The sequence below is a fragment of the Euphorbia lathyris genome, chromosome 5 (assembly GCF_963576675.1).
Source record: "Euphorbia lathyris chromosome 5, ddEupLath1.1, whole genome shotgun sequence".
NCBI lineage: Eukaryota > Viridiplantae > Streptophyta > Magnoliopsida > Malpighiales > Euphorbiaceae > Euphorbia > Euphorbia lathyris.
In genome coordinates, this window is record NC_088914.1 from 89171043 (window position 1) to 89197750 (window position 26708).

Here is a 26708-nt window from a genome sequence, read left to right on the forward strand (position 1 = left end):
ATTTCATTTAATATACAAATAAAACTCAAAAGCGCAGTTCCATTACCTTTATAATTGCACTCTAATAGGTTCAAATAAATAAAACCAAACGTTTAAAATTGACCAAAAGTGTAGACAAGCTATATACTATTAATAATATAAACCTAATAATGACGACTTTATATACTGGCCGATCCAAACGAGCGTCGCTAGTCTTTTATTCCTGAAAAGTGGTGGTGGCAAGGGGTGAGCTGCCGACTCAATAAGATAGTTAATTAAATACACAGTTCAACCACACGCGCATACAATTCAGTTTACATGCATTTGATAATCATTAGTTATCAAGCAAAGCATTCAATAGATAATTAAATTATTATTACTTTATTCAAAGGGCCCTGCTTACTCTAGTCTAGTAATACCCAATGGTTGCTTGGCCAATAAAATCATATTCAGGGATACCCTGTCGTAACAAATATCCGGTATCCCATCTTATATCTCTAGGTACCCTATCGTAACAAATACCCGGTACCTTAACACCCTGTCGTAACAAATACCCGGTGTTTATATTTCACGTGATCACAATATTAATTTTTCTCATTTCAATCGCAACCATTGAATATACTATCCTAGATAAGCTCTTATTCTTATAATTTTCCAGTCTTTCAGTTTATCCAAAGTTTATCAACTGTATCATATAATCGATTTCCATTCTATCCCCAATAAGTCTCGATCTAAAAACTAGTCATGTTCTCACAACCATCAATTTCAAATTCAATTCATTCACGTCACCGTAGTCATCTTAAATATCAAGTATACATGTCAAACATATAAATCAAATCAACAAGCAATTATTACACCAAGTCAAATATAGCACCCAAACATACAAGCACACATACTATATATTTAATTAACCACTTACACATGTCAAACACGAAGATCGAACCAATAGACAATTTATCTCAACCAATCAACACGGCAATAAACATATAATGAAAGGTACTGTATATTTAATTAACTACTCACCTCTGTTAGAAAAAGCAAGTCTAACTAATCAGTTAATTCTCCACTTAATCTACACGTCGAGCTAATTCTTCACTTATTCTCACGTCCTGTGAATTTATTTGACACTATTTATTCAAATGCCCATATATCACATTCATTAATATCATAAATTATTTACAAAGAAAAATCTATATTAATTATTGTTAGCGATATTTTGCGAATATTCTAATTTCAACCTTGTCACGTGTGGTTAGGGTGCGGGCGTGCTAGAGAAATTATTTCTCAAAATATTAAAGACGATTAAGTTTATGGAATTGCGCGCCAAAACTTGAAATCTTAAACGAATCGATTGGCGAGGGACGCAAGGATTGAAAAAGTCCCTCTTGGGTCTCTAGCGCCGTTATAGAAACTTTGCTAGATAAATTGTTTTATTTAAGCTAGTGCGGGTAAATTGAAGACGAGAAAATAAAGGAATTTAAAGTGCGAAATTGACACAAGATTTGATAAAAATTGGTATTTTATTGATTGAATAAGTGTTTGAAACATGAAATTGGAAATGAATTACAATTGAAGAACTTCTATACTAAACATATAGCTAATTCAATTGAATTGGAAAAAACAAATCAAATACGAGGAATTGAAATGCAATTAAATTAAAATTGGAATTCAACAACAAACTCGGAGCCACAATAGCTATCTCGGATTGATGTTGAATTTTAGCGTCGGCGTGAGGTCCTTGGAGAGCTGCAATCGGTCGGGCCCGTACGGTATATGCTTGGTGCAATGGCAAAACGTTGGTAGGCAAATGGGGCAGATTTAGACCTTAACTTCGGGAGGTTCGTTTGGGTGCTTAAGAACGCGAAATTGGACGAGTAAATAGTGTAAATTGAACTTCAGAATGTCAGGAACAACTTTGTATAAGGGATCAAAGGCTAAAACAGAATTTAAATAGACGTAATTGAGGATTAAAAATGACTGGATGAATCTGGGAAAATCTGGGCAGAATAGCTAAAAGAATTTGGGCTGGAAAGATCAGCTTGTAACTATAGTTTCTGGGTACGGAATTGGGAAATTAAACACACTAGATTGAAATTCAGGACGTTAGGAACAACTTTGTCGAAGGGATCGAGGGCAAAAAATAACGTTAAATGGACGAAATTTGGCTTTGAAAAAGGTTGGACGAATCTGGAAAATTAATTTGAAAACAGAGCTTTGGCTAGGAATTGAGCAAATTAAAGGCTTGGAATGCTAACTTGAATTGGGAAACTTGAAAAGAAACTTGAATTAAGGCTAAAGGAAGCTTAAAAGAGGGATTGAAGCTAAGAAAAAATGAAGAACAAAAGGAAGAACTTGAAGAACTTAAAGAACTTAGGAGCTAAGAACTTGAAACTAAGAACTAGAAAAGAGAGAGAGCAAAGGGACATTTAGAGAGGGGTTTGTGTTTGTGTTGAGTGTGTTTTTTTTATGAAGGGGAGGGGGTCTATTTATAGTATTTTGGAGTGGCATTTTGGTAATTAGTGAGTGGTATTTTGGTAATTAGTGACCAACTAACTTAACTAACTCCTTAACTTCCTCAACTTCCTCCAACTACCAATGCCACATCATCCCACTACCTCAACTTCCATTAACTTCCATTGACCAATTCCAACTGCTGCCGAGAGAGAGTTGACGCCCCGCGTATGTCCGACTACGCCCCGCGTAGTGCAGCTTCTAGAGTTGGCGCGTTTTATTGATGGTGCATACGTGTGGCGTCTCTTGTGTCACGTCCCGCGTGAAGGAGTACGCCCTGCGTGTTGGTGGATACGCCCTGCGTATTAGAGCTTCTGATCTTGGAACACTCTGTGGATGCGTCTTACGCGTGGCGTATTGGCGAGTACGTCTCGCGTAAGCAAGTACGCCCCGCGTAAAATGAAGGACGCCCTGCGTATCGGCAACTACGCCCCGCGTAGTTGAGTCTCTGAAGCTGAACGTCTTCGGAAGTGGTATACGCCCCGCGTATAAAAATATACGCCTCGCGTATTTGGAGTGAATTTATTAATGTATACTTTTTATTTTTATTATTTTCCAGATAAAATGTAAACTATATCCTAAAATTAAACCCAAGCTTTCTATATACATGAAAATAAAATTTATTTTATTTTGGGCCAACAATTGCCCCCCTCTTTTGTGTATAAATGGACTAGAATTGAAAATTTGTACACAAAAATTTATCAACTGTATCATATAATCGATTTCCATTCTATCCCCAATAAGTCTCGATCTAAAAACTATTCATGTTCTCACAACCATCAATTTCAAATTCAATTCATTCACGTCACCGTAGTCATCTTAAATATCAAGTATACATGTCAAACATATAAATCAAATCAACAAGCAATTATTACACCAAGTCAAATATAGCACCCAAACATACAAGCACACATACTATATATTTAATTAACCACTTACACATGTCAAACACGAAGATCGAACCAATAGACAATTTATCTCAACCAATCAACACGGCAATAAACATATAATGAAAGGTACTGTATATTTAATTAACTACTCACCTCTGTTAGAAAAAGCAAGTCTAACTAATCAGTTAATTCTCCACTTAATCTACACGTCGAGCTAATTCTTCACTTATTCTCACGTCCTGTGAATTTATTTGACACTATTTATTCAAATGCCCATATATCACATTCATTAATATCATAAATTATTTACAACGAAAAATCTATGTTAATTATAGGCAAAAAGCATCATGAGGCCCCTGATCTTTCATTGTTTGGTGCATTAAGCCATCGATCTTTTATTTAGACACATTAAGCCCCTAATCTTTCATCATTTGGTGCATTAAGCCCTCGATCTTTCATTTAGACATATTGAGCCCTTGATCTTTCATATATGGGTGTATTAGGCCCTTCCGTAAATCAATTAATATATATGTTTATTAAGGGCATGTTTGGTTAGGTTTATATAACTGCAGCGTTTCGCATTTTCTCTAGACACTGCAACATTTTGGAGCTTTTCACGAAAAGCTCTTTTCATGAACAGTTGTTTGTAGTTACTTATTATTGATAAAATTACCCTTCTTATTTCCACAAAATGTGCTTCAATTTTAACATTATTTTTATTTTTAGAACATAATTATCGAAAAACAAGGTTTTATTATGTTCAATAAATTTTTTATTTTTTATTTAAATTATTTTTTATTAATTTGTATAATATATTTTTTATTTTAGAATTTGTTATTTTTAGAACATCATTTGTTGTCACACCAAACATGCCCTTAATAAACCTATATATTAATTGATTTATGGAAGGACCTAATACATCCATACATAAAAGATCAATGGCTCAATGTGTCTAAATGAAAGATCGAGGGCTTAATGCACCAAATGGTGAAAGATCAGGGGCTCAATGTGTCTAAATAAAAGATCGAGGGCTTAATGCACCAAACAATGAAAGATCAGGGGCCTCAGGATGCTTTTTGCCTTAATTATATAACATTTTTTTTACTCAAGGTACAACTATTAATTTTTTTTATGGAGGAAGGTAAATTATAGATCATGCCCATATTTTTTATCAATTAGGCTCTTTAACAGTGTGATCAACTTGAAGGATTTTTTTTAATAATAATAATATAAACCGAAAAGATAATACCAATTTTTCATTTGGGTTTCAAATTCCAAATTACAAGTTTAGTTGTAAACAAGTTCCAGAAACATAAAATTGTAAAAGACAAAAAGAGTGAATGTGAATTATAACAAAAGAGTTTAATAATTATGAAAAATCACTCCATTCCAAAACTCAAGTTCCAAGATAAATAAAATCAAATTCAATATCATAACATCTAAATTTTTAATAGCAAAAAAAAATGGAAATAAGGAGAGATTGTTTTGTTCTAACCTTGAAATAGTTCTGAGAATTTATCCCATGGAGAAAATAGAATTCCCCACCCTAGATCTGACTGCGGCTGCGGCATATATATGAGAATCTAGTTATCTCATTTTTTTTTGTTCTTTTATAGGGAGGTCTGGGTAGGGTTTAGGGTATTTTTGGAATCAAAATTTTACTAATGATAATAATAATTAAACCCTTAAACAACTTTTAAGATTCTTAAATAACTGTACTGTAAATACTTTATATATATATATGAAATTACATTTTTTTAAAAATAAATAAATAATATAATAATTTCTATCCCTTGAAATTAAATTATTATTTATTTTATATATTTTTATACCAAATTTAATGAAACGTTATAATGCACGCATATTAATATTTATATGAATGAATTTTTTTTGAGGACGTTACATTACGGATATATGAATTGACGGGATGCCTACGGTTAAAAGAGGATAGACCCCTTCGGATGGTGTTGGTTGGCCGAGACTCGAGGAAACCTCGGCGCCACACGGGGCATTGGCTAGGCCTTCGGACGGGCCCCGTGACAAGTGGTATTGATGAGGAGTTGGATTTGGAGGATGAAGATGCTTGATATTATGCTATTTTGATTTAAGAATTAGCACTTTATTATTACACTTTAAGTTATTTTAGTTTACAAGTTTAGAAATTAAACTATCTTTAAGTACTACTAGTTTTTAGTGAGTTAATTTAATTTAATTTGATTTTCTAATTTTTTGTCGCCTCACGTGCGAGAGGTCGTCGCCTCGCCTCGCCTCAAGACGATATTTTTCCCTTGTCGTCTTGACTCACCTTTCGCTTTTTAAAACTATGGTAGCTCCTGATATTACTCCTATAGTCAAAGAGACATATTGATCCTACTAGCAGCCTAAGCATGCCCCAACAGCCCTTCAGCAACCTTAGGCATGTTATTCATTAATTACATTGCCTTATACTCTAACAATCTCTAAGTTGGGTATCAATTTCAAATTACTCCTCAATAGGCTTTAAACTCATTCTTTGTGCTGATTCCAGTACTATTTTTCTGCAAAGGCCTTTGGTCAGAGGATCTGTAATATTTCGCTCTGATCTTACAAACTCAAGTGATATCACATTATTTCTGATCAGATTTCGAACAACAGCATGTCTCAAGCGAATATGTCTTCTTTTCCTATTATAAGACCGACTATTCGCCACCACAATTGCAGCTTGAGAATCGCAATGGGTTGATACTGATGGAGTTAGCTTCCCCCATAATTGAATATCAACTAGCAGGATCCTTAGCCATTCAGCTTCATTACCTGCCAATTCTAATGCAATAAATTCAGATTCCATTGTTGATTTAGCAAGACAAGTCTGTTTAGAAGATTTCCAAGAAATAGCACCGCCAGCAAGAGTGAAAACATAGCCACTAGTAGAATGAATTTCATCATTATCAGACCCCAATTAGCATCACAAAAACCTTCTAAAACACATGGTGTCCTTTGATAATGCAAACTATAATTAATAGTACCTTTCAGGGTATTTCAACAATCTAATCAAAGCACCCCAATGTTCGTGATTAGGATTGTGAGTATACCTGCTCAATCTACTAACTGTATATGCTATATCGGGTCTAGTATAATTCATTAAAAACATAATGTTTCCAATTATCTTGGCATACTCCTCTTGTGATACACTTACACCCTTATTCTTTTTTTAAATGAATACTGGGATCATATGGAATTTTCACAGGAATGTAATCAAAATGATTAAACTTTTTCAAAATTTTCTCGATATAATGGGATTGGTTTAAAGACATTCCATATGTAGTCCTAGTAATCTTAATGCCAAGAATCACATCTGCCTCACCTAAGTCCTTCATTTCAAAACAAGAACTTAGGAATTCCTTGGTTGAAAGGACTATATCCATATTAGTGCCAAAGATTAACATGTCATCCACGTATAGGCATATAATAACACAACCAATATTAACAGATTTGGAATAAACACAAGCATCAGAATCATTTACCTGAAAACCATTAGAAATAATAGTTTGATGGAATTTATCATACCATTGTTTAGGTGCCTATTTCAGTCCATATAAAGATCGAACAAGCTTGCATACCTTGTTTCCAGGAACTATACAACCTTCTGGTTGCTTCATATAAATCTCCTCATTCAAATCACCATTCAAAAAGGCAGTTTTCACATCCATTTGATGCACAACAAGATTATGGATGGATGTAATTGGAATCAAAGACCTAATGGTAACTATTTTAGTAACCGGAGAATAAGTGTCAAAGAAATCAATACCTTTCTTTTGACGATGTCCACCAACAACTAGTCGAGCTTTAAATTTATCAATTGTCCCATCAGGTTTGCATTTCTTTGTAAAGATCCATCTACTACTTAATGCATTACAACCTCTAGAAAGGTGACATAGAACCCAAGTATTGTTACTTATGAGTGACTCAATTTCACTATGTATGGCCTCTAACCAAAAACTAGAGTAAACTGATCTCATAGCCTCATCATATGTCTTAGGTTCAACTTCTAAAAGGAATGCACACATATTATGCTCATTTATCAATTCATGCTCAATCAAGAAAGTAGTAATGAAATCAGGTCCAAAACTAATATTAGTCCTAGCTTTTTTACTCCATCGAGGTTCTATAGTCTCACTAGATGATGGAACGTCATGATTCAAATTAGAAGAAGAAGATGTAACAGGTAAAACAGGAGATACATATGATTGAACATTCACTTTCATGGGAAAAATATGCTAAAAAAACTCAACATTCCTTGACTCTTTAATAGGACCAAAACCAGATGCATCTTTAGTAATAAGTCTATATGTAGCACTATTAGATGCATAACCAATGAAAATAGCATCCCAAGTCTTAGGTCCAATTTTACTCATTTGGAAATCAGGAATTCCAATCTTGCCCAAACACCCCCACACTTTAAGATGACTCAAGTTAGGCTTAAAACCTTTCCATAATTCGTAAGGTGTTTTATCTAACTTTTTATAGGGAACACGATGTTTTATCTCCTGCCCTTTTGCGCAACAGGTATGGGGCACTTTTTCAATGATGACAAAATGAGGGCCATATCTAGTTTTGTTACATGGTTCACTGATGTACTTAATTTATTAATTTATCATCAAAAGAAGTACTTGGTGAAACACTTGCTATTATGTGGTTAATATGTACTCATAGGAAAAAAGTGTTTGGGAGAATAAACTGAGTACTGCAGGACATGTACATAAATTAGCCGAAGTGCTTGGATGGAATGGACAGTGGCGCTGAACACCCGAACCTCAAGTATGCAGCAAAGCAATGTTCAGGTTGAGTAGTGGCTTGCTCCGCTTGCGGGCTTTCTTGGCCTAAATGTTGATGCTAGTAACTTTAGCGAGGAAGGGCATAGTTCATTTGGATTTGTTCTGCGAGACCACCGTGGCAAGTACATAGTAGCAGCACATGGAGCTTTCGAGGGACTGTATGACGCTCTCACATCAGAGATAATGGCAATACGGGAGGCTTTAAGCTGACTCAAAAACAAAAATATATCCAAGGCCAACATTCATTCTAATAGCCTGCTGGCAGTACAGACAATCATTTCTCGGGAGCTTGATTTTTCCTATCGTAAGCGAACTATCGGTTATTTTTAGAGGATTTAGTTGAGTGCACTATTTCTTTTGCAAAACGTTCAACGCCCATGCTCTTGCTAAAGTTGCCATTTCAAAGTCTGTTCATGGAGAGTGGGAATGCCCACCTCCATTCCTTATCGATTTGTTGATTTTAGATTCTTAATAAACTGGTGTTTTTCAAAAGAAAAAAATACCTCCAATACTAATTAGTTATTTGACTATTTATAATAATATAATATTAGCTAGCCAAACTTTATGTTTTGCTATTTGGCTATCTATTTTCATTATTAAATGTAAATAAAATTTAAGGGTAAATTATAAAAATGGATCAAATGGGAGACCCATTTACATATTTAACCCATTTACTCAACCTACTACATATCTAGACTGATTTTGTGTGAGTTTCCCATAATACCCTCAATATTTACGCGCGTCTCCCTCCCTCCCGTCTGACTTCGCAGATTCGACATTATGCGAAGCCTGCGAAGCTAATGTTTAGGTTTACTTGATGAATTTAATTAGCATATGCGAAGCCTGGATGTGTTTTAAAGCTAATTCGCGAAGTGGTATATAACAAAAAATGCCAAACAACAACGGATTCTAACATTAAAATCATAACATTATCAAAATTTACAACAAGATTGCCACAATAAACTCCTAACAAATCACTTCAAAGTAAACCTGACTAATCTGGTACCAATTTTGAAGTGGATGAGTAATTTCTCCCTCTACAGGAAGTCCAGACCTTTTGGGATGAGGAATGGAAGTCCAGACCTTTTGGGATGGACGTGTCCCGTGGTGCACACCAAGATTGGCACAATCTCTCCTAACCAATCATTTTAAAGTGAATGTGTCAATCTTGAGGGCAATTTCTCCCTATACATGAAGGAAAGTTATCTCCCCTAGATCTGAGGACACCGCCTTCTAGAAATGGATGTTATGTAATCAACCACCTTCAGAAAAAATTAATCGTGTTAGGCAGGGAAAAAGACGATTTTGGCTTCGCGAAATGAGGATTAGCGAAGCATGCGAATGTAAATCTGCAGGGAAAGAGGTGATTTTACTTCGCTAATCGATGTTTTCGCGAGGTATGCGAGGTCTGAAACGTGACGATCTACGTCGCATATCGATGCTTTCGCGAAGTCTGCGAGGGAAATCATGAACTTTTCTACTCGCAGACTTCGCGAACTAATCGATTCATGAAGTAGATCGTCACGTTTCAGGCTCTTTCTCTTCGCAGATCTTCGCGAAATCATCGACTACGCGAAGTGTATTCATGAAAAAACGCAGAAAAAACAGCAGATACTTACATTTTTCGCGCCTTTCACCCATAAAAGCGACAATAACAATATGATAAACTGGGAAAAACGATGGAAATAACGTAGAATAACCATTTCTTTCATGGTAACAAGAAGAAAGAAACCAAGTAACGAGCAGGAACAGGAAGATGAAGAACCATGGCTTCGTTTTCTAGGATTAGGAAGTTGCAGAATCAAGAGATGAAGAGAGGAAAAAGAGAAATTCATTGTGATTTGGCGAAATGGTGCAGATTTCGTGCAATTTAAAGGAAGATAGGAAGATCAAAAGTCTTGAAATCATTAATGGAGGAGCCAACTTTTTGTGTAACCAAGGAGAATAGGGAACCAGCCGTTCGCGTTGTGGGAAGTGGGAAGGTTAGGGGTATTATAGGAAAGTCACACAAAATCAATATAGATATGTAGTAGGTTGAGTAAATGGGTTAAATATGTAAATAAGCCTCCCATTTGACCTAGTTTTGTAATTTTTCCTAAAATTAAAGAAAAAAAAATGAAAAACAAAGAACGAAAAAAAAGCTAATCAAAAGAAACTAGCTAAATTGAAATAGTACAAAATGACTAGCTAAATTAGTTGTTTACTGCTGTTGTTAGCCATTTGTTATTAGTTTGAAGATAAGATCTAAATTTACTAAGAAAATGCATATTTGTCTATAACATACGATTTGGAAAAACTTTACTCTTAACGTTTTTAAAGAAGATCAATTTTATTCTTAAATAATAATAAAAAATTGAATGGGCAAATTGACAATTTTTTTATTGGCTACCACATTAGACGTTCCATTCCAACATCTTTATTAACACAACTAGTTTTTGACCCGTGCGATGCACGGATTCATCTTAATATATAAATATTAACAAAAATATAATTAATAATTACAATTAATGATATAAAAAATGAGGAAGTGACACCTCAGCTCCATCGTTACTGTTTTATATTATATATAGATATGCAAAGAAATAGAGAGATTTTAGGAGCTAATTTAAATTATGTAGAACTTTTAGATATAGATATGCAGAGAATTAGAGAGATTTTAGAGATTAATTTAAATTGTGCAGAACTTTTAGATATAGATATACAGAAAATTAGAGAGATTTTAGGGATTAATTTAAATTATGTAGAACTTTTAGATATAGATATGCAGAGAATTAGAGAGATTTTAGGGATTAATTTAAATTATGTAGAACTCTTAGATATAGTACTGATAAAATAATCTTTTTATAAATAAATATAATAATATAACTCAAGTTAATATATTATATTTTATATTATATTTTTTATCAGTAAAAAAGGGGGGAGTGACACCTCAGCTCCATCGTTACTGTTTTATATTATATATAGAATAGATATGCAGAGAATTAGAGAGATTTTAGGGATTAATTTAAATTATGTAGAACTCTTAGATATAATACGGATAAAATAATCTTTTTATAAATAAATATAATAATATAACTAAAGTTAATATATTATATTTTTTTATCAATAAAAAAGGAGGAAGTGACACCTCATCTCCATCGTTACTGTTTTATATAGAATATAGATATGCAGAGAATTAGAGAGATTTTAGGGAGTAATTTTAATTATGTAGAACTTTTAGATATAGATATGCAGGGAATTAGAGATATTTTATGGATTAATTTAAATTATGTATAACTTTTAGATATAGATATGCAGAGAATTAGAGAGATTTTAGGAATTAATTTAAATTATGTAGATCTCTTAAATATAGTACAGATAAAATAATCTTTTTACAAATAAATATAATAATATAACTAAAGTTTTTTTTTTTTTGATAAGAATAATATAACTAAAGTTAATACATTATATTTTATATTATATTTTTTATCAGTAAAAAAAGAGGAAGTGACACCTTAGCTCCATCGTTACTGTTTTATATTATATATAGATAGATATGCAGAGAATTAGAGAGATTTTAGGGACTAATTTAAATTATGTAGAACTTTTAGATATAGATATGCAGAGAATTAGAGAGATTTTAAGAATTAATTTAAATTATGTAGAACTCTTAAATATAGTACAGATAAAATAATCTTTTTATAAATAAATATAATAATATAACTAAAGTTAATATATTATGTTTTATATTATATTTTTTATCAGTAAAAAAGGAGGAAGTGACACCTCAGCTCTATCGTTACTGTTTTATATTATATATTATATATAGATATGCAGAGAATTAGAGAGATTTTAGGGATTAATTTAAATTATGTAGAACGTTTAGATATAGATATGCAGAGAATTAGAAAGATTTTAGGGATTAATTTAAATTCTGTAGAACTCTTAGATATAGTACGGATAAAATAATCTTTTTATAAATAAATAATAATATAACTAAAGTTAATATATTATATTTTTTATCAGTAAAAAAGGAGGAAGTGACGTCGTTACTGTTTTATATTATATATAGATTACAAAAACCTACTAAATACCAACAACAACGTCTACCATATATAAATTAATCACACAAAATTATCAGTGTTCAAAATATTTATGGTTAGAAATAACCTACCAAAATGCATAAATCTACTTCAGTTCATTAATAAATTTATTTTAAAGATTAAATACAAGTCAATTAACTACCAAACCAACCAACTCAAATATTCCATTAGAAATAAAATCGATCTTTGCTTAAAAAAATTAATATTATTACATATACACTTTCCCAAGATTGATAGAGACAAATTTGAGTCTTATCCTATTAGGATATTCATAACTGATATTTAGTATGTAAAATATGTTTTAAATTAATTTATATATAAATTATTAAAATATAAAATATAAATAATACAAATAAAAATTAAAAAAACACTTCCAAATAATGTCCCCACAAACACCCCAAATATTGGCTTTTAATTAGCCAAGACAAAGATTCATATCTGTACAACATTTTACTGATAGCTTCCAAATATGAACAATTTTATAGATTGGTTTACCTTTATTCCCACTATTTAACTGTCATATCAGACCATCCAAATTTTAATTATATTTAAAAATTTCAATAACTAAGTCTGGTATATCTCAGTTAATCACACAAAAATTATCTAAAATGTTTACTATGTTATTAAACAAAAACAATTAGAAATATGTCTAAGTGTACGAAACTAATGCAATTTATCGATAAATTTGTTTGGAGATCCAATATGTTAGTCAAATAACGGTAAATCCAATCTGCCCGGGTTTTTTGTCGGATAGAAGTAAAATTGATATTCCATGAAAACGTGGATAAAAATTTACCACTTCATGAGTTAAAGGAATAAATTTGCACTTCTCCAAAAAATGATGGTTATAATAAAAGATGACAACTGTACATTCGAGTAATTTACACATGATGCTCAACTTTTAACCTATTTCACACTTTGATACTTGACATTCAATTTTGCACATCAAATAGTTGAACTTAAGGATAACTGAACATTGTGGTACATATGATCTACTATCACGGGTTGCTTGTGCCACATCAACCTCTTGGAATTTTTAAGGCTTAATATATCATTCGCTTTTTGAACTTGTCCAAAAACTTGATTGGTCCCTAAACTTTCAAAATATCTCCATAACCCCTTCAACTTGTTTAAAATGTAGTCAATTACTTAATGCAGAAGGTGTGCGTCTTAAAATGTTTTTACATAATGCACAAAATAGATTAGAACATATTAAAAAGAAAGTTCTTACTTGTTCAACTATAAAACATTTCCTAGAACCTCATACCCAATCGCGCGTGCAATCAGCTTACTTCTTGCAACCGAATGATTAATTGACTACATTTTAAGCAATTTAAAGGGGCTATCGGGACATTTTAAGCAAATTGAAAGAATTATTATGACACTTTGAAAGTCCAAGTGGTCAATCAAACTTTTTTTACAAGTTAAGCAGACAGATGATATATTAAGCCCCCTTTTAAAGGCTTAATACATTTGTTGCCTCCTATTCTTAGTCCAAAACTTTAATTGTATCTGAATTTTCAAAAGTTTCAAATGGTCTCATTTTATTGTCAAATTACATTCAACATGTTGTTCGCCACGGGAGTTGTTGAATCCAATTGGGCAATAATGTGAGGTCATATGAAACTTTTGACTGAACCGAACTGAAATATAATTCAATTCGGTTCGTTTTAGAAAAGTCCCCTCTATTCGATTTGGGTTTTGAACCGAAATGGTCCATTCTCACCCCTACCAAAAAGAGTGTTAAATGAAATATTCTATATCACAATCAGTAAATTGCATGAAGGAATTGCTGACATACCTTGATTATAAGTAAGTTGGTGCTTAGCAATGACTTCAAACATATTTTCAAGGAAAGAAGCTTGATCACTTCCCCCCTGCACTTGACTTAGCTTCAGGAAGGATCTTATTTATTTCTTCATCGGTAGGAAATTCATTCATCAAAGTCTGATCAAGACAATGGACCTTTCCAGTGGCAATAGAAGTCCTTTCTAATCTATGATACATATCCTTCGTCAAAGGTTCTAAGTTTTTTAATGACTTGATAAGTTCCTGCATTCCTTCAACATCTCCCTGCTCTTCCAAATAGTACAAACAAGCATTCAACACTGTCGGACATGGTTTCCAGCTATTTTGTGAAGCAGATATTGCTTTCTTAAACATTTCAACTGCCTTGCACATTTGATTATGTTCTGTGTATTCCCTTGCCAATACATTCCATGTGCTTGGATAAATCTTTCTTCCCTCCGCAGTTTTCACTACAGCTGCTTCAGCTTTTTCTAATAAACCATTTTTGGAATAAGCAATAAGAAGCCTATTTAGTACTCGAAAGTCGTATTTTGTGCAGTGGGACTCCCACTCTTCAAAGATTCTTTCAGCACCCTCAATATCTTCCAGCTTTGAGAGAGATGATATCATACAGCAAACATTATCAACATTCAGCTGAACTGATTGCCTGTATTTATTCCAAACTCGGTAAAGCTCATCTTTTCTACCAGTCTTCACATATAGAGTAAGAAGATAATTGAAAGCCTTCGTGTCCTTTCCGAGGGGCATTATCTCCTCCATTTTTCTTAACATTGTAAAAGCTGGCTCAATCAACCCACTCTCCAGATATCCATTTGCAGCTATTGAATACTTCTGCCATTCGATAAACCGAGGAGTCTTGTTGACCTGATTCAAGGTTTCTTCCATCCCAGAAATGTTAGATGTAGCAACATAACCTGCCATTAGGTTGCCCATTGTGAACCTATTTGGAGTGAGTCCATTTCTTTTCATTTCTTGTACCAATAAGTTGATTTTGTCCAATTCTCCCTTTCGAGAGTAAAGGGTAGTCAGCAAGTTGTAAGGATAAGGTGTCTTTGTCATTCCCTTCTCTCTCATCTCCTGCATAATGGCTTCTGCTTTTTTAACAGAATTTTCTTTCACATAGCAGCACAGGAGAGCACCATAGACATGATAAGATTTTAACTCATTTGGAAGTTCATTGAAGTATGTTTCTGCTTGTTCTACACCATGTGTTTTATGGATTAAGCCCAGCCGAACAGCAGCACCACTAGGTGTTAAGCTAAAATACCGACGTTTAGTCACCCAATGTGTTATCTGAACAACAAGAGAATGGTCAGAAATTGTAAATGGAGAGCAAAATGCAAAATACACATAAAATCTAGGTTTTTTGGGTGGTTGCTCGTCCGAGTTCCCCTATCCAGAATAGACTAATAAACTCAAGAACCACAATTAACTTTTGAATTGTTCCACAACAGCAGTGTGTTGTGAGTCAGTTATTTGAACAACTTTTTATAAGGCACTACCTTAAATATGTTGTTTTTGAAAATAACAATAACTACCATAGTACTCTAATCCAAATAATATCACAAACGCGAATAGGAGTGGTTCATAGTTGTTAAATCGAGATTCGACTCGTGACTCGAAATCTCATTTTGTGAATCGGGACTCGTGAATCGAATCGAATCGTAAGATTCGGATCAAATTCAAAATATTATAAAAATTAAAATATTAACCATATTTAACTTTAAATACTAGTCTAAAAAAATTATATCTACACTTATAAATCTAATAATTATATGGAAATTATACAATTAATATTACATAATTTTAAATCTTAAATAATATATATATATATATATTAACTGTTTTTTTATATATATAACAAGGATTTTGGATACATGAAAGTGCATAGATTAATTATAGTTTATTAAAAAAAAAATCAAACAATTTAAATATATGGAGCTTATTGTAGTGGAAAAGAATTAAAAATAAGTTTTTCTTTTATGTAAATAGGAAGAATTTTATTAAGGGTATGGGTGAGAATCTGAAAAAGTTGAGAGCAATGATTAAAATTCACCATTTGACTTTAAACTCACCGTTTCACTTGAGACTCCTTAAATTAAAACATAAAAAATAATTAATAAGATAAAGCCTTCATCTTCTACATTGTGTAACCTAATTTTTCGATCATCACAACTTCCGCCGCCCTCCTGATCCTTCCTTCATCCAAACCTCTGCCGCCCTTTCTTTTCCAGCCCAGGCTAACCCATCCCTTGTTCCGACACTGCTTCTCCAGACGTTTTCATGGAAAACAGTGTTTTTTTCTAATGGTGTCATGAATCGGCCGAATCGATGGATTCGGCCGAGTCACCACCGATTCGGCCGATTCATGTCCGATTCATGAAGAGTTCGAGTCGTACCATAGATACGACTCGAAATCTTCATGAATCGGATCGAATCCTACGAGTCGACTCGTGAATCGTACGATTCTAACAACAGTGGAGTGGTTTAATATAAAAATTTCCATATTTAAGTAGGGCAAACACCTCTAGCAATTCAACTATTCTAACTACTTTTGACAAATCAAACACTGGAATGTTGCCTTCTTGTGTCACTTTTCTTCCAGTAATTAGAACTTAGAAAGGCTCCAAATTGAAAAGGTTTAGATAAACAAAAAGCTACAATCTCCAACATGACAAAGGCATATGATAAATTAATGATTCAGGAACTAACTAAAAGAGGAGCCATCCAACAATGACAAGATCATATACACAGATGTGTTGCATCACATAAATAACTCTATCAAGCACTGAGTCAGCTGGTTGGCTTGAAGAGCTTTAGGAGCTCTTTGGGTAGCTGTCTAGCAATTATTAGTTTCAGAGAAAACATAATAAACTTCAAATTGTTACTGAATCAAGTAAAACCATTTTATGCAGTGCACTAATCAGCTCCATTTCAAAGATTACCGTGTACTTTTCAAGCAGAAAGAAAAGAGAGAGAGAGAATCAATACTCGACATCATAAAATGCATAAAATTTTAAAGGTTTTCTAAGAATTCTTCACACCACAAATTCACATGAAACATTTGTTACTTAAATTAGCAGATACGTAAAGTAACAAAATCTCAAATATTCAGAAAAAAGAATACTCAAAAGAGAGCAGTCATTGCTTCAAAGAACCACATTAAAGATGCTCAAACAAGAGGAAAAAAAAAGAAAAATGAAACTCTTCTATAAACAACCTGCTCACTGTAATTCCAAGAAAGAAAAGAAAATTACCTCGTTAGCATGATTATAGCACCTGTATCCTCGCAGGAGCCAAATGAGAGAGGTGAACAGAGGTTCCTCAATAGTATTCCCTTCACTTATCCACTGATCAAGCACTGGTACCACTGAGGCTTTTGGGTCTTTCACAATTTTGATACGCTTCCATAATCTTGAACAAGCAACAGGAAGCCTATTCATTACTCGAAAGTCATACTCTCTGCATTGGGAGTCCCACTCTTCAGAGATCCTTTCAGCACCCTCAATATCTCCCAGCTTCAACACAGATGCCATCATGCAGCAAAATGTTTCATCATTCAGCTCAACTAAATGCTTGTATGTATTCCAAACTCGGTAAAGCTCATCTATCATACCAGTCTTTTCGTATAGACTAAGAAGCCTATCAAAAGCCCTTGTGCTCCTTTCAAGGGGCAACAACTCCTCCACTTTTCTTAACATTGTCAAGGCTGGCTCAATCAACCCAACTTTCAGATATCCATATGCAGCCATTGAGTATGTAGTCCATTCGTCAGCAAGGTTAGGATCGTTGTTGATCTGATTCAAGATTTTTTCCATCCCAGAAATGTTAGATGCAGTAGCACAAGCTGACATTTGGTTCCACATTGTGTACTTATTTGGACTAATTCCATTTCTTTCCATTTCTTGTATCAATATGTTGATTTTGTCAAAATATCCATTTCGAGCGTAAAGATTAGTCAGCAAGTTGTAAGGATAAGATAACTTTGCAATTCCTTTCTCTCTCATCTCCTGCATAATTGCTTCTGCTTTTTGAACAGAATTTTCTTGCACATAGCAGCAGAGAAGAGTAGCATAGGCATCGTAGGTTCTTAACTCATCTGAAAGTTGGCTAAAGTATGTTTCTGCATGTTCTAATCCACGAGCTCTTTCAAACAAGCTCAAACGAATAGCAGCATCTGCAGGCGATAAAGTGTAACACTGACGCTTAGTCATCCAATGCGATATCTGAATAACAAGAAAAGGAGTCAGAAATTGCAAATAATAATAAAATACGCATTTAGAATCCAGTGGCTTAATATAAAATTCACTATCTTTAAGCATGACAAAAATCTCTAGCAATTCAAATTTTCCAAGCATTTCATAATTATTTTGACAACTAAAATGCTGGAAAATCACCTTTTTGGGTGACCTTCTTTCGTCAATTAACAATTCAAAGTACTTTGGATTCAAAAGGCTTAGATAAGCGAAAAAAATAAAGATGTCAACTTCAGTGGGAAAGAAGCAGAGCCTTGAAATTCATGATTAAGGAATCAAGTTAAAGAAGAGACTTGTCATGGAACCAATGGAACTAAAAGCTTAAGCTGATATTTAAGGCCCAATAATAGCTTTTATTATTATCTCTATTAACAAGTCTTAAAGCCATTCCACAATGACAAGGGCATATAGACATGTATGCAACTCTGTAGAGCCTTACTGCCTGTATGGCTTGAAGAAATTCAGCAGTTGTTTTGTCCCATGAGGGAAGGTCCTAGCTTCTAAAAGGATTATTAGTTTAAGAGAAATCATCACCAAAATTGAAAATGCTACTGACTTATCTAACACTATTTCCTGTACTGAATCAATCAACTTAAATTCTTAGAAGTTCTCTAAGAATTCCCTAGCAGTAGCATAAATTTGAAGAAACTAAATCTCAAATAAAGGGTGGCCCGTCCGGGCCAACGCTAAGCGAGGGTCCAGGGAGGGGTCCCACCACAAGGGTGTACTGGGGGCAAGCCTTACCCTACCAATTTTTTTGGCAAGAGACCGCTCCTAAACTAAATCTCAAATAAAAAAAAAAAGGGCGGCCCGCAACACGAGGACTTCCCAAGAGGTCACCCATCTTAGTACTACTATCGCCCAAGCACGTTTAACTTCGGAGTTCTGATGGGATCCGGAAACTAAATCTCAAATATCTACACAAAATAAGTATCACACAAAACATGGAGCATTCGTTGCTTCAAACATCCATATTAAGAATGCTAAGTGTTAAGATTAATGTAAAAGCTATTCTTGGACCTTAACCATCAGCTTAAGCTTTTGGTTCAAATGGTTCCTGACATAGTATCATAGCCTCGTAGACCAAGTGGTCGAAGGTTCGAATTCTGGCAACCCCATTTATTGATTAAATTTCAACGCATGGTAAAACGGGTCAGTGTTGTGCACGCTTCAAGCCCAGAGGGCATTCACATGAGGGGATGTGTTAGAGATTAATATAAAAACTATTCTTGGACCTTAAAAGGTTAAGCTTTTGGTTCAAATGGTTACTGACACTAAGAAAAAGTGGAAAAAAAATGAAGCTCTTCTTCGAACAACAAGAAATTACCTCCAAAGCATGATTATAGCGCCTCTCTCGCTGCAGAAGCAAAATGAGAGACTCGAGTATTGGTTTCCTAACAGCATTTCCTTCACTGATCCATTGATCCAGTACTGGTACCAATGAGGCTTTAGGATCTGTTGTAATTTTTATACGATTCCATAATCCTGAATCTTCCTCATCATAAGAAGACGAAGAAGAGAAGTACAAATGAGAAGTTGGAAGCGATCTGGTAATCAATTTGTTCATTTCTTCATCAGCAGGAAAATCATTCATCATACTCTGATGAAGATCCTCGACCTTTCCACTGGCAATATAAGTCCTTGTTAATCTGCGATTTATATCTTCCGTCAAAGGTTCTAAGCGCTTTAATGACATGATAAGTTCCTCCATTCCTTCAGCATCTCCTTGCGCTTCCAAGTAGTCTAAACAAGCTTTCAACACTATGGGATCTGGTCTCCAGCCTTTTTCAGAAACAGATATCTCTCTATTAAACATCTCAACTGCCTTGGGTATTTGATTTTGTTCTACATATCCCCTTGCCAGTACAGACCAGGTGCTTGCATGAGGCGTTCTTCTCTCTGCAGCTTTCCCTACAGCAGCTTCAGCCTTCTCTAACAACCCCTTTTTGCAATAAGCAACAAGAAGCTTATTCAGTACATGAAAGTCATACCCTGTGGATTGCAACTGCCACTCCTCAAAGATCTGTTCAGCACCCTCAATATCTTCTAGCTTCAAAAGAGATGATATCATGCAGCAAAATGTTTCGTCATTCAACTCAACTAATTGCTTATATTTATTCCAAACTCGGTAAAGCTCATCTTTTCTTCCAGTCTTTGCATATTGAGTAAGAAGACCATGAAAAGCCTTTGTGCTCCTTCCGAAGGGCATTATCTTCTCAATTTTTCTTAACATCATCAAAGCTGGCTCAGTCAACCCAACTTTCAGATACCCATTGGCAGCCTTTGCATATGTTATCCATCCTTCAACAAGTTGGGGATCATTGTTGATCTGATTCAAGATATTTTCCATCCCCGTAATGTCGGATGCAGCAGCATAAGCTCCCATTAGGCTGCTCATTGTGTACTTATCTGGACTGATTCCATTTCTTTCCATTTCGTGAATCAATAAGTTGATTTTGTCAAAGTTTCCATTTCGATAGTAAAGGTTAATCAGCAAGGTGTAAGGAAAAGGTGATGCAGCCATTCCCTTCTCTCTCATCTCCTGCATAATTTCTTCTGCTTTCTGAACGGAATTTTCTTGTACATAGCAGCTGAGAAGAGCACTATAGACACCGTAAGTTCTCAAGTCAAATGAAAGAGTGTTGAAGTATGTTTCTGCATGTTCTAATCCACATGTTCTTCGGATTAAGCCCAGTCGAGCAGCAGCATCATTGGGTGATAATGTGAAATTCGGACGAGCATTCATCCAATTTGATATCTTAATAACAAGAAAAAAGGTCAGAAACTGCAAATAGAAAGTTAAAAAAAGGAAACTAGACATGAAAAATTCATGATTACCGAGTTAACTTAAACAGAGCCTCAGAGCCATTCAACAATGACAAGAGGATAGAAAAAGAAATATACTACGCAACCGTAAAAAGCACCTCAGCATTCATTGCTTCAAACAACTATTACGGATACTCGAAAAAGAGGAAAGAAGAACAATGAAACTCTTCTTTAGAGAACCTGCTTACTGTAATTCTAAGAATGAAAACCAAATTACCTCAGTAGCATGATCATAGCGCCTGTGTCCTTGCAGGAGCCAAATGAGAGACCTGAGTAAAGGTCTCTTCACAGTGTTCCCTTCACTGATCCATTGATCGAGCACTGGTTCCACTAAGGCTTTTGGGTCTTTTACATTTTTTATACGTTTCCATAATCCTGAACATGCAACAGGAAACCTATTCATTACTCGAGAGTCATACTCTGTGCACTTGGACTCCCACTCTTTAGATATCCTTTCAGCACCCTCAATATCTCCCAGATTCAACACAGACGACATCATGCAGCAAAATGTTTCATCATTGATCTCGAATAATTTCTGATATGTATTCCAAACTCGGTGAAGCTCATCTTTTCTACCAGTCTTTCCATATAGATTAAGAAGATCACCAAAAGCCATTATGCTCTTCTCAAGGGGTAACATCTGCTCCATTTTTTTTAATATTGTCAAAGCTGGCTCAATCAACCCAACCTTCAGATACCCATTTGCAGCCATTGAATATGTTCTCGAGTCTTGAACAAGTTGAGGATCCTCGTTCATCTGATTCAAGATTTTTTCCATTCCAGAAATGTCAGATACAGCAACAGAAGCTGCCAATAGGTTGCTCAGTGTGTACTTATCCGGACGAATTCCATTTCTTTCCATTTCTTGTATCAATGTGTTGATTTTGTCTAATTCTCCATTTCGAGAGTAAAGGTTAGTCAGCAAGTTGTAAGGGTAAGATGACTTTGCCATTTCCTTCGCTCTTATCTCTTGCATAATTGCTTCTGCTTTCTGAACAGAATTTTCCTCCACATAGCAGCAGAGAAGAGTAGCATAGACATGGTAAGTTCTTAACTCATCTGAAAGTTGGTTGAAGTATTTTTCTGCATGTTCTACTCCACGAGTTCTATGCAATAAGCTTACTTGAATAGCAGCATCTGTGGGAGATAAAGTGGAAGACCAATGCTTAGTCAACCAATGTGATATCTGAATAACAAGAAAAGGGGTCAGATATTGCAAATTCATTGTCAATAAATTACATTTCAGCATCTTTTAGCATGCAAAAGCCTTTAGCAATTCAACTTTTTAGCGAAGTTCATAATTAAATCAAATACCGGAAAGTCACCTTGCCGTATCACTTTTCTTTAGGCTAATAAAACTTCAAAGTACTCTGATTTTTTTTTTTTTTTTGATAAAAAGGTACTCTGAATTAAAAAGGCATAGATTAAGTAAAAAAAAAATCAACTTCACTGTGAAAGAAGCAGAGCCTTGAAATCATGATTAACCAATTACCTCAAAGAAGAACTTTAAAGTCATTGAACAATGGCAAGAACACATAGACATATATTTAACTCTGTAGAGCCTTACTGCCTGTTTTGCTTGAAGAGCTTTAGCAGTTTAGGGGATGATTCTAGCTTCTAAGGATTATCAATTTCACAGAAAATCATCACAAAATTTGAAATATTTCTACTGAATTAGCTAATACTATTTGCTGCACTGCAACGGAACAGTTTTAACTAAAAGCTCAAGCTGATAGTTAAGGCCCAATCATAGATCTTATATTAATCTTTGACGCACCCCACACGCAAATGCCCCTTGGGCTTGCAGGTTGCACAACACATGCTCATCCCGCCAACTGTTTGGTCCTAGTGGCTCTGACACCATGTCATGTAACCGACTTAACCAAAAACTCAAGCTGATAGTTCGGTAGGTTCCATGACATGGTATCAGAGCCGGTGTTCGAGTCCTGGTAACCTCATTTATGTGTGGAATTAAAAACATATGGCGGGATGAGCCTGTGTGCAGGCTGCAAGCCCAAAGGGCATTTGGGCATGGGGTGTGTCAGAGATTAATCAGCTTAAATGCTTAGAAGTTCTCTACGAATTCATTAGCAAAGCTAAGCATTCATGACTGCAAACTTCCGCATACTGACAAGAGGAAAAACAATGGAACTCAACTTTTCAATGAAGCTTAACAACACTAAAATTACCTCCAAAGCATGATTATAGCGCCTCTCTCGCTTCAGAAGCCAAATGAGAGACTGGATTAGGGATTTCTTAACAGTGTTTCCTTCACTTATCCATCGATCGAGCACTGGTACCAGCGAGGTTTTTGGGTCATTTACAACTTTGATCCGTTTCCACAAGGGTGAATCTTCCGCAGAATAAGAATAGGGGGAAACTGAAGGAGAAACCCTAGAAGAAAAGTAAAAATGAGAAGTTGGAAACGATCTGGTAACCAATTTGGTTGCAATCTCTCTAAGTAGCGTTTCCATGTTCTGTTTCTAGAGGAGAAGGATAAATGGAAAGCAGGGGTGAAGTTGAAGGACTGTAACCATCTCATTGTCTGAAGGATGAAGCCATGGAAAAGTAACAGTTCATTCTGATGATGATAGCAGAATTCATTCTTCCCCCATAGCGGCATATAATGATATAATCAAATTGTACTGGTAAAAGTGTTAAAAGATGAGCCGTTATTTGACGTGGTTTTCACCATTAACGGTACTTTGTAAAAAACAAAGTAACCATAGCGTGTAAAATCGGCCTCTCCAACCGAACAATTCTGTATTCTTCACTAGACCTGATTGATGATTTTGATAGTTTAATGTCCGAATTGATTTTAATGATTCTCAATACTAATGGCACGAATAGTCTTCAAAACTGAATGTAGTTATTAGAAGTATCATTTATTACGTGAGATTGAGTAATTTTTAAGTGAGATTTTTGAAAATGAATGGCTAAAGAAAAATTGAAGTAAAGTAGATCTAATTTACACAGCATAAATTATTACAACCAACACATAATTTCCAATATTAAGTAATATGGTTTCAATTTGCAGTTGCATTCACATGGAACCTGATGACTACGTAAATTTAGTCATTTATTGTTAGATCTAGACGGATTAAAATTCTAAGGTGGAGATTCAAAATATCCTAAGACATATATTTAATCCGTCTAGATCTAACGGCGAATGACTAAATTTACGTGATCGTCAGGGTCTATGTGAATGCAGCTATTCAATTTGATAGATCAAAGCAACTTACACGGAAAAACTCAAAAACAACTCACTTAATAACGATAAATTAAATGCTCATATTAGTGGACATAAAATCTTTTGCAATATCATAAATAAAATGTTACTTGAACAGTACCAATTTAGAACTCATAGCTGATGATGTATCAATGTAAAGGGATAATTCCAACACTAACAACACGAATTGTAACGACCCGATCCGGAGTGGGTGGCGTCGGGGTAAGAAGGCCTGAGCAAGGAGCAGCCCTAAGGGATGGCGATGGGGGCAGGAATGAACTGAATCCCACATCGGAAATGGAGAGGGAGTGATTGTGGCTTATTAGTAAGATGTGAATTCAATACATGCAGACGCGTTTTAAAGTCGTGAGGCCCAATGTGTTGGAATTGGGCCAAAGCAGAGCCGACTCTCCACGTACGATGTGTGGTTCGGGGACGAACCGGTCCGGAGTGGGTGGCGTCGGGGTAAGAAGGCCTAAGCAAGGAGCGGCCTTAAGGGATGGCGATGGGGGCAGGAGAATCCAATACATGCAGACGCGTTTTAAAGCCGTGAGACCCAATATGGGAATTGGTGGAATTGGGCCAAAACAGACAGTATCTACATGGTATTGGACCAGGGTCTTACACGAATAGTCCTCAAAACTGGAACATCGTTATTAAGAATATCATTTATCATGTGACATTGAGTAACTTTACATGATATTTAAAGAAAAAATGGCTAAGGCAAAGTTAAATTATAGTAAATTTACAAAATATAAATTATTACGACAAAAACAGAATTATCAATATTAACTAAAACATGAATTATTCGTCCCTCCTTTTTACGTAACACACTATTTAGTCCTTTTATTTTAAAAAACACATTATAAAATCTCTATCATTTGTCATTATTAATCATTTGGTCCTTTTGTCTTTTTTTGTATTATATTATGGTTGTCTTGAAAGTTAAGATATGTTCGGTTAAAAATCTAAAAAAAAAAAGACGAAAGGACCAAAGAGTTAATATTGATAAAAAATAAAGACCTTAAAATATGTTTTTCAAAATAAAATAACTAAACACTATGTTACATAAAATGACGGAACTAATAAATTATTTACCCTAAATTTTACACATTAAAAATAAACATAAGTAATTAAAGAGAATAATTTAACATCAGTAATTTATTTATTTTATTTTTAAACCTTTATTATAAACAATTATTATAATAATATGGATAATTAATTTATTAGTCCCTATATTTTGACAAAACGCATTGTTTAGTCCCTGTATTTTCAAAAACACATGGTAAGGTCTCTAGCATTTTTCTCAGTAAACTGTTTAGTCATTCCGTCTGTTTGTTAGATTTTTTTACCGTTTATGACTTCGAAAATTACTAAATTACCCTTTACTATTTACGTTCAAACATCAGAAGAAGAAATCCAATTTAGAAAAAGAAGTTATTTGTATGGAGAACAAGAAAAAGAACAGACACAATGCTTACGAATTTGAACGATTAAGAAGAAAATCAAAAAGAAGAACACTCAAAGTTGATTTCAGATGCATTAGAGTTTAAAGGAAAGGAAAATAAAGGAAAAGAAGAACGCAAATCCAAGTTGACTAACAGAATCTTCATGAGAGTCTAACGGCAGGGACTAAACAGTTCACCGAGAAAAACGTTAAGAACTTTACCGTGTGTTTTTGAAAATACGGGGACTAAACAGTGTGTTTTATCAAAATATAGAGACTAATAAATTAATTACCCTAATAATATTCAATATTTGAATAAGTTTTGCCTGCCGCAGCTTTATTCAACTGAAACCGGTGTTTCACACACTGGTTTCCATACCATCCTGACACCGGTATTTTAACCATATCAAAGTTAAATTAGTATTATAGTTAGAATTTTTTTAACTCGTCAACTTTTTTAAAATTATTTTTAAAACTAGCATTTTTATAAGGATGTATCCGGATTTTAACTTGTATTCGCACCAAAACGACCTCATTTTGGTTTAGACTATTTATTAGGGCTGTAAACGGGGCAGGTCGGGGCGGGGATTGCATTAACCATCCCCGACCACTAGTCTATCGAAGATTCCCCGTCCCCGCCCCAAATAACATATAGGGAAAACTTTGGCTACCATCCCCGTCCCGCAAGAAATCCTTATCCACGCGGGGAATCCCCGTCCCCGTTTAACTTACTTTTTTTTAAGGCTTCCAAGGTTTTATCTAAGATTTTCATTCTCGCGGGGAATCTCTATCCCCGGTGCATTCATTACTTATTAGCTTTCAATTTTTTTATTTTATAATTTCTACTATTAATTGCATAGGTTCC

At 34.5% G+C, this 26708-nt stretch overlaps 1 protein-coding gene and 1 pseudogene across 4 annotated transcripts; both read right to left on the minus strand.

Annotated features, from left to right (window-relative positions):
* Nucleotides 1-6153: 6153 nt before the first annotated feature.
* Nucleotides 6154-23774, minus strand: LOC136228762 (pentatricopeptide repeat-containing protein At5g14770, mitochondrial-like). Of its 4 annotated transcripts, none has more exons than XR_010688835.1 (6): nt 23357-23774; nt 21385-22353; nt 19669-21099; nt 17343-18311; nt 14078-15378; nt 6154-6173 (listed from the first exon to the last, which is right to left on the minus strand). XR_010688835.1 is itself a non-coding variant. In XM_066017238.1 (5 exons), exons 1-5 carry the CDS (start codon nt 23639-23641, stop codon nt 14143-14145), a joined length of 4890 nt encoding a protein of 1629 aa, XP_065873310.1. In that variant the 5' UTR covers nt 23642-23774; the 3' UTR covers nt 13104-14142. The 4 variants fall into 4 exon arrangements, 2 of the variants coding, with proteins under 2 accessions (XP_065873310.1, XP_065873311.1); XR_010688834.1 differs by lacking the exon at nt 6154-6173 and adding an exon at nt 9104-9456; XM_066017238.1 differs by lacking the exon at nt 6154-6173 and having other exon boundaries at nt 13104-15378.
* On the minus strand, nt 19149-19268 carry LOC136231515 (5S ribosomal RNA; annotated as a pseudogene).
* Nucleotides 23775-26708: the final 2934 nt, after the last annotated feature.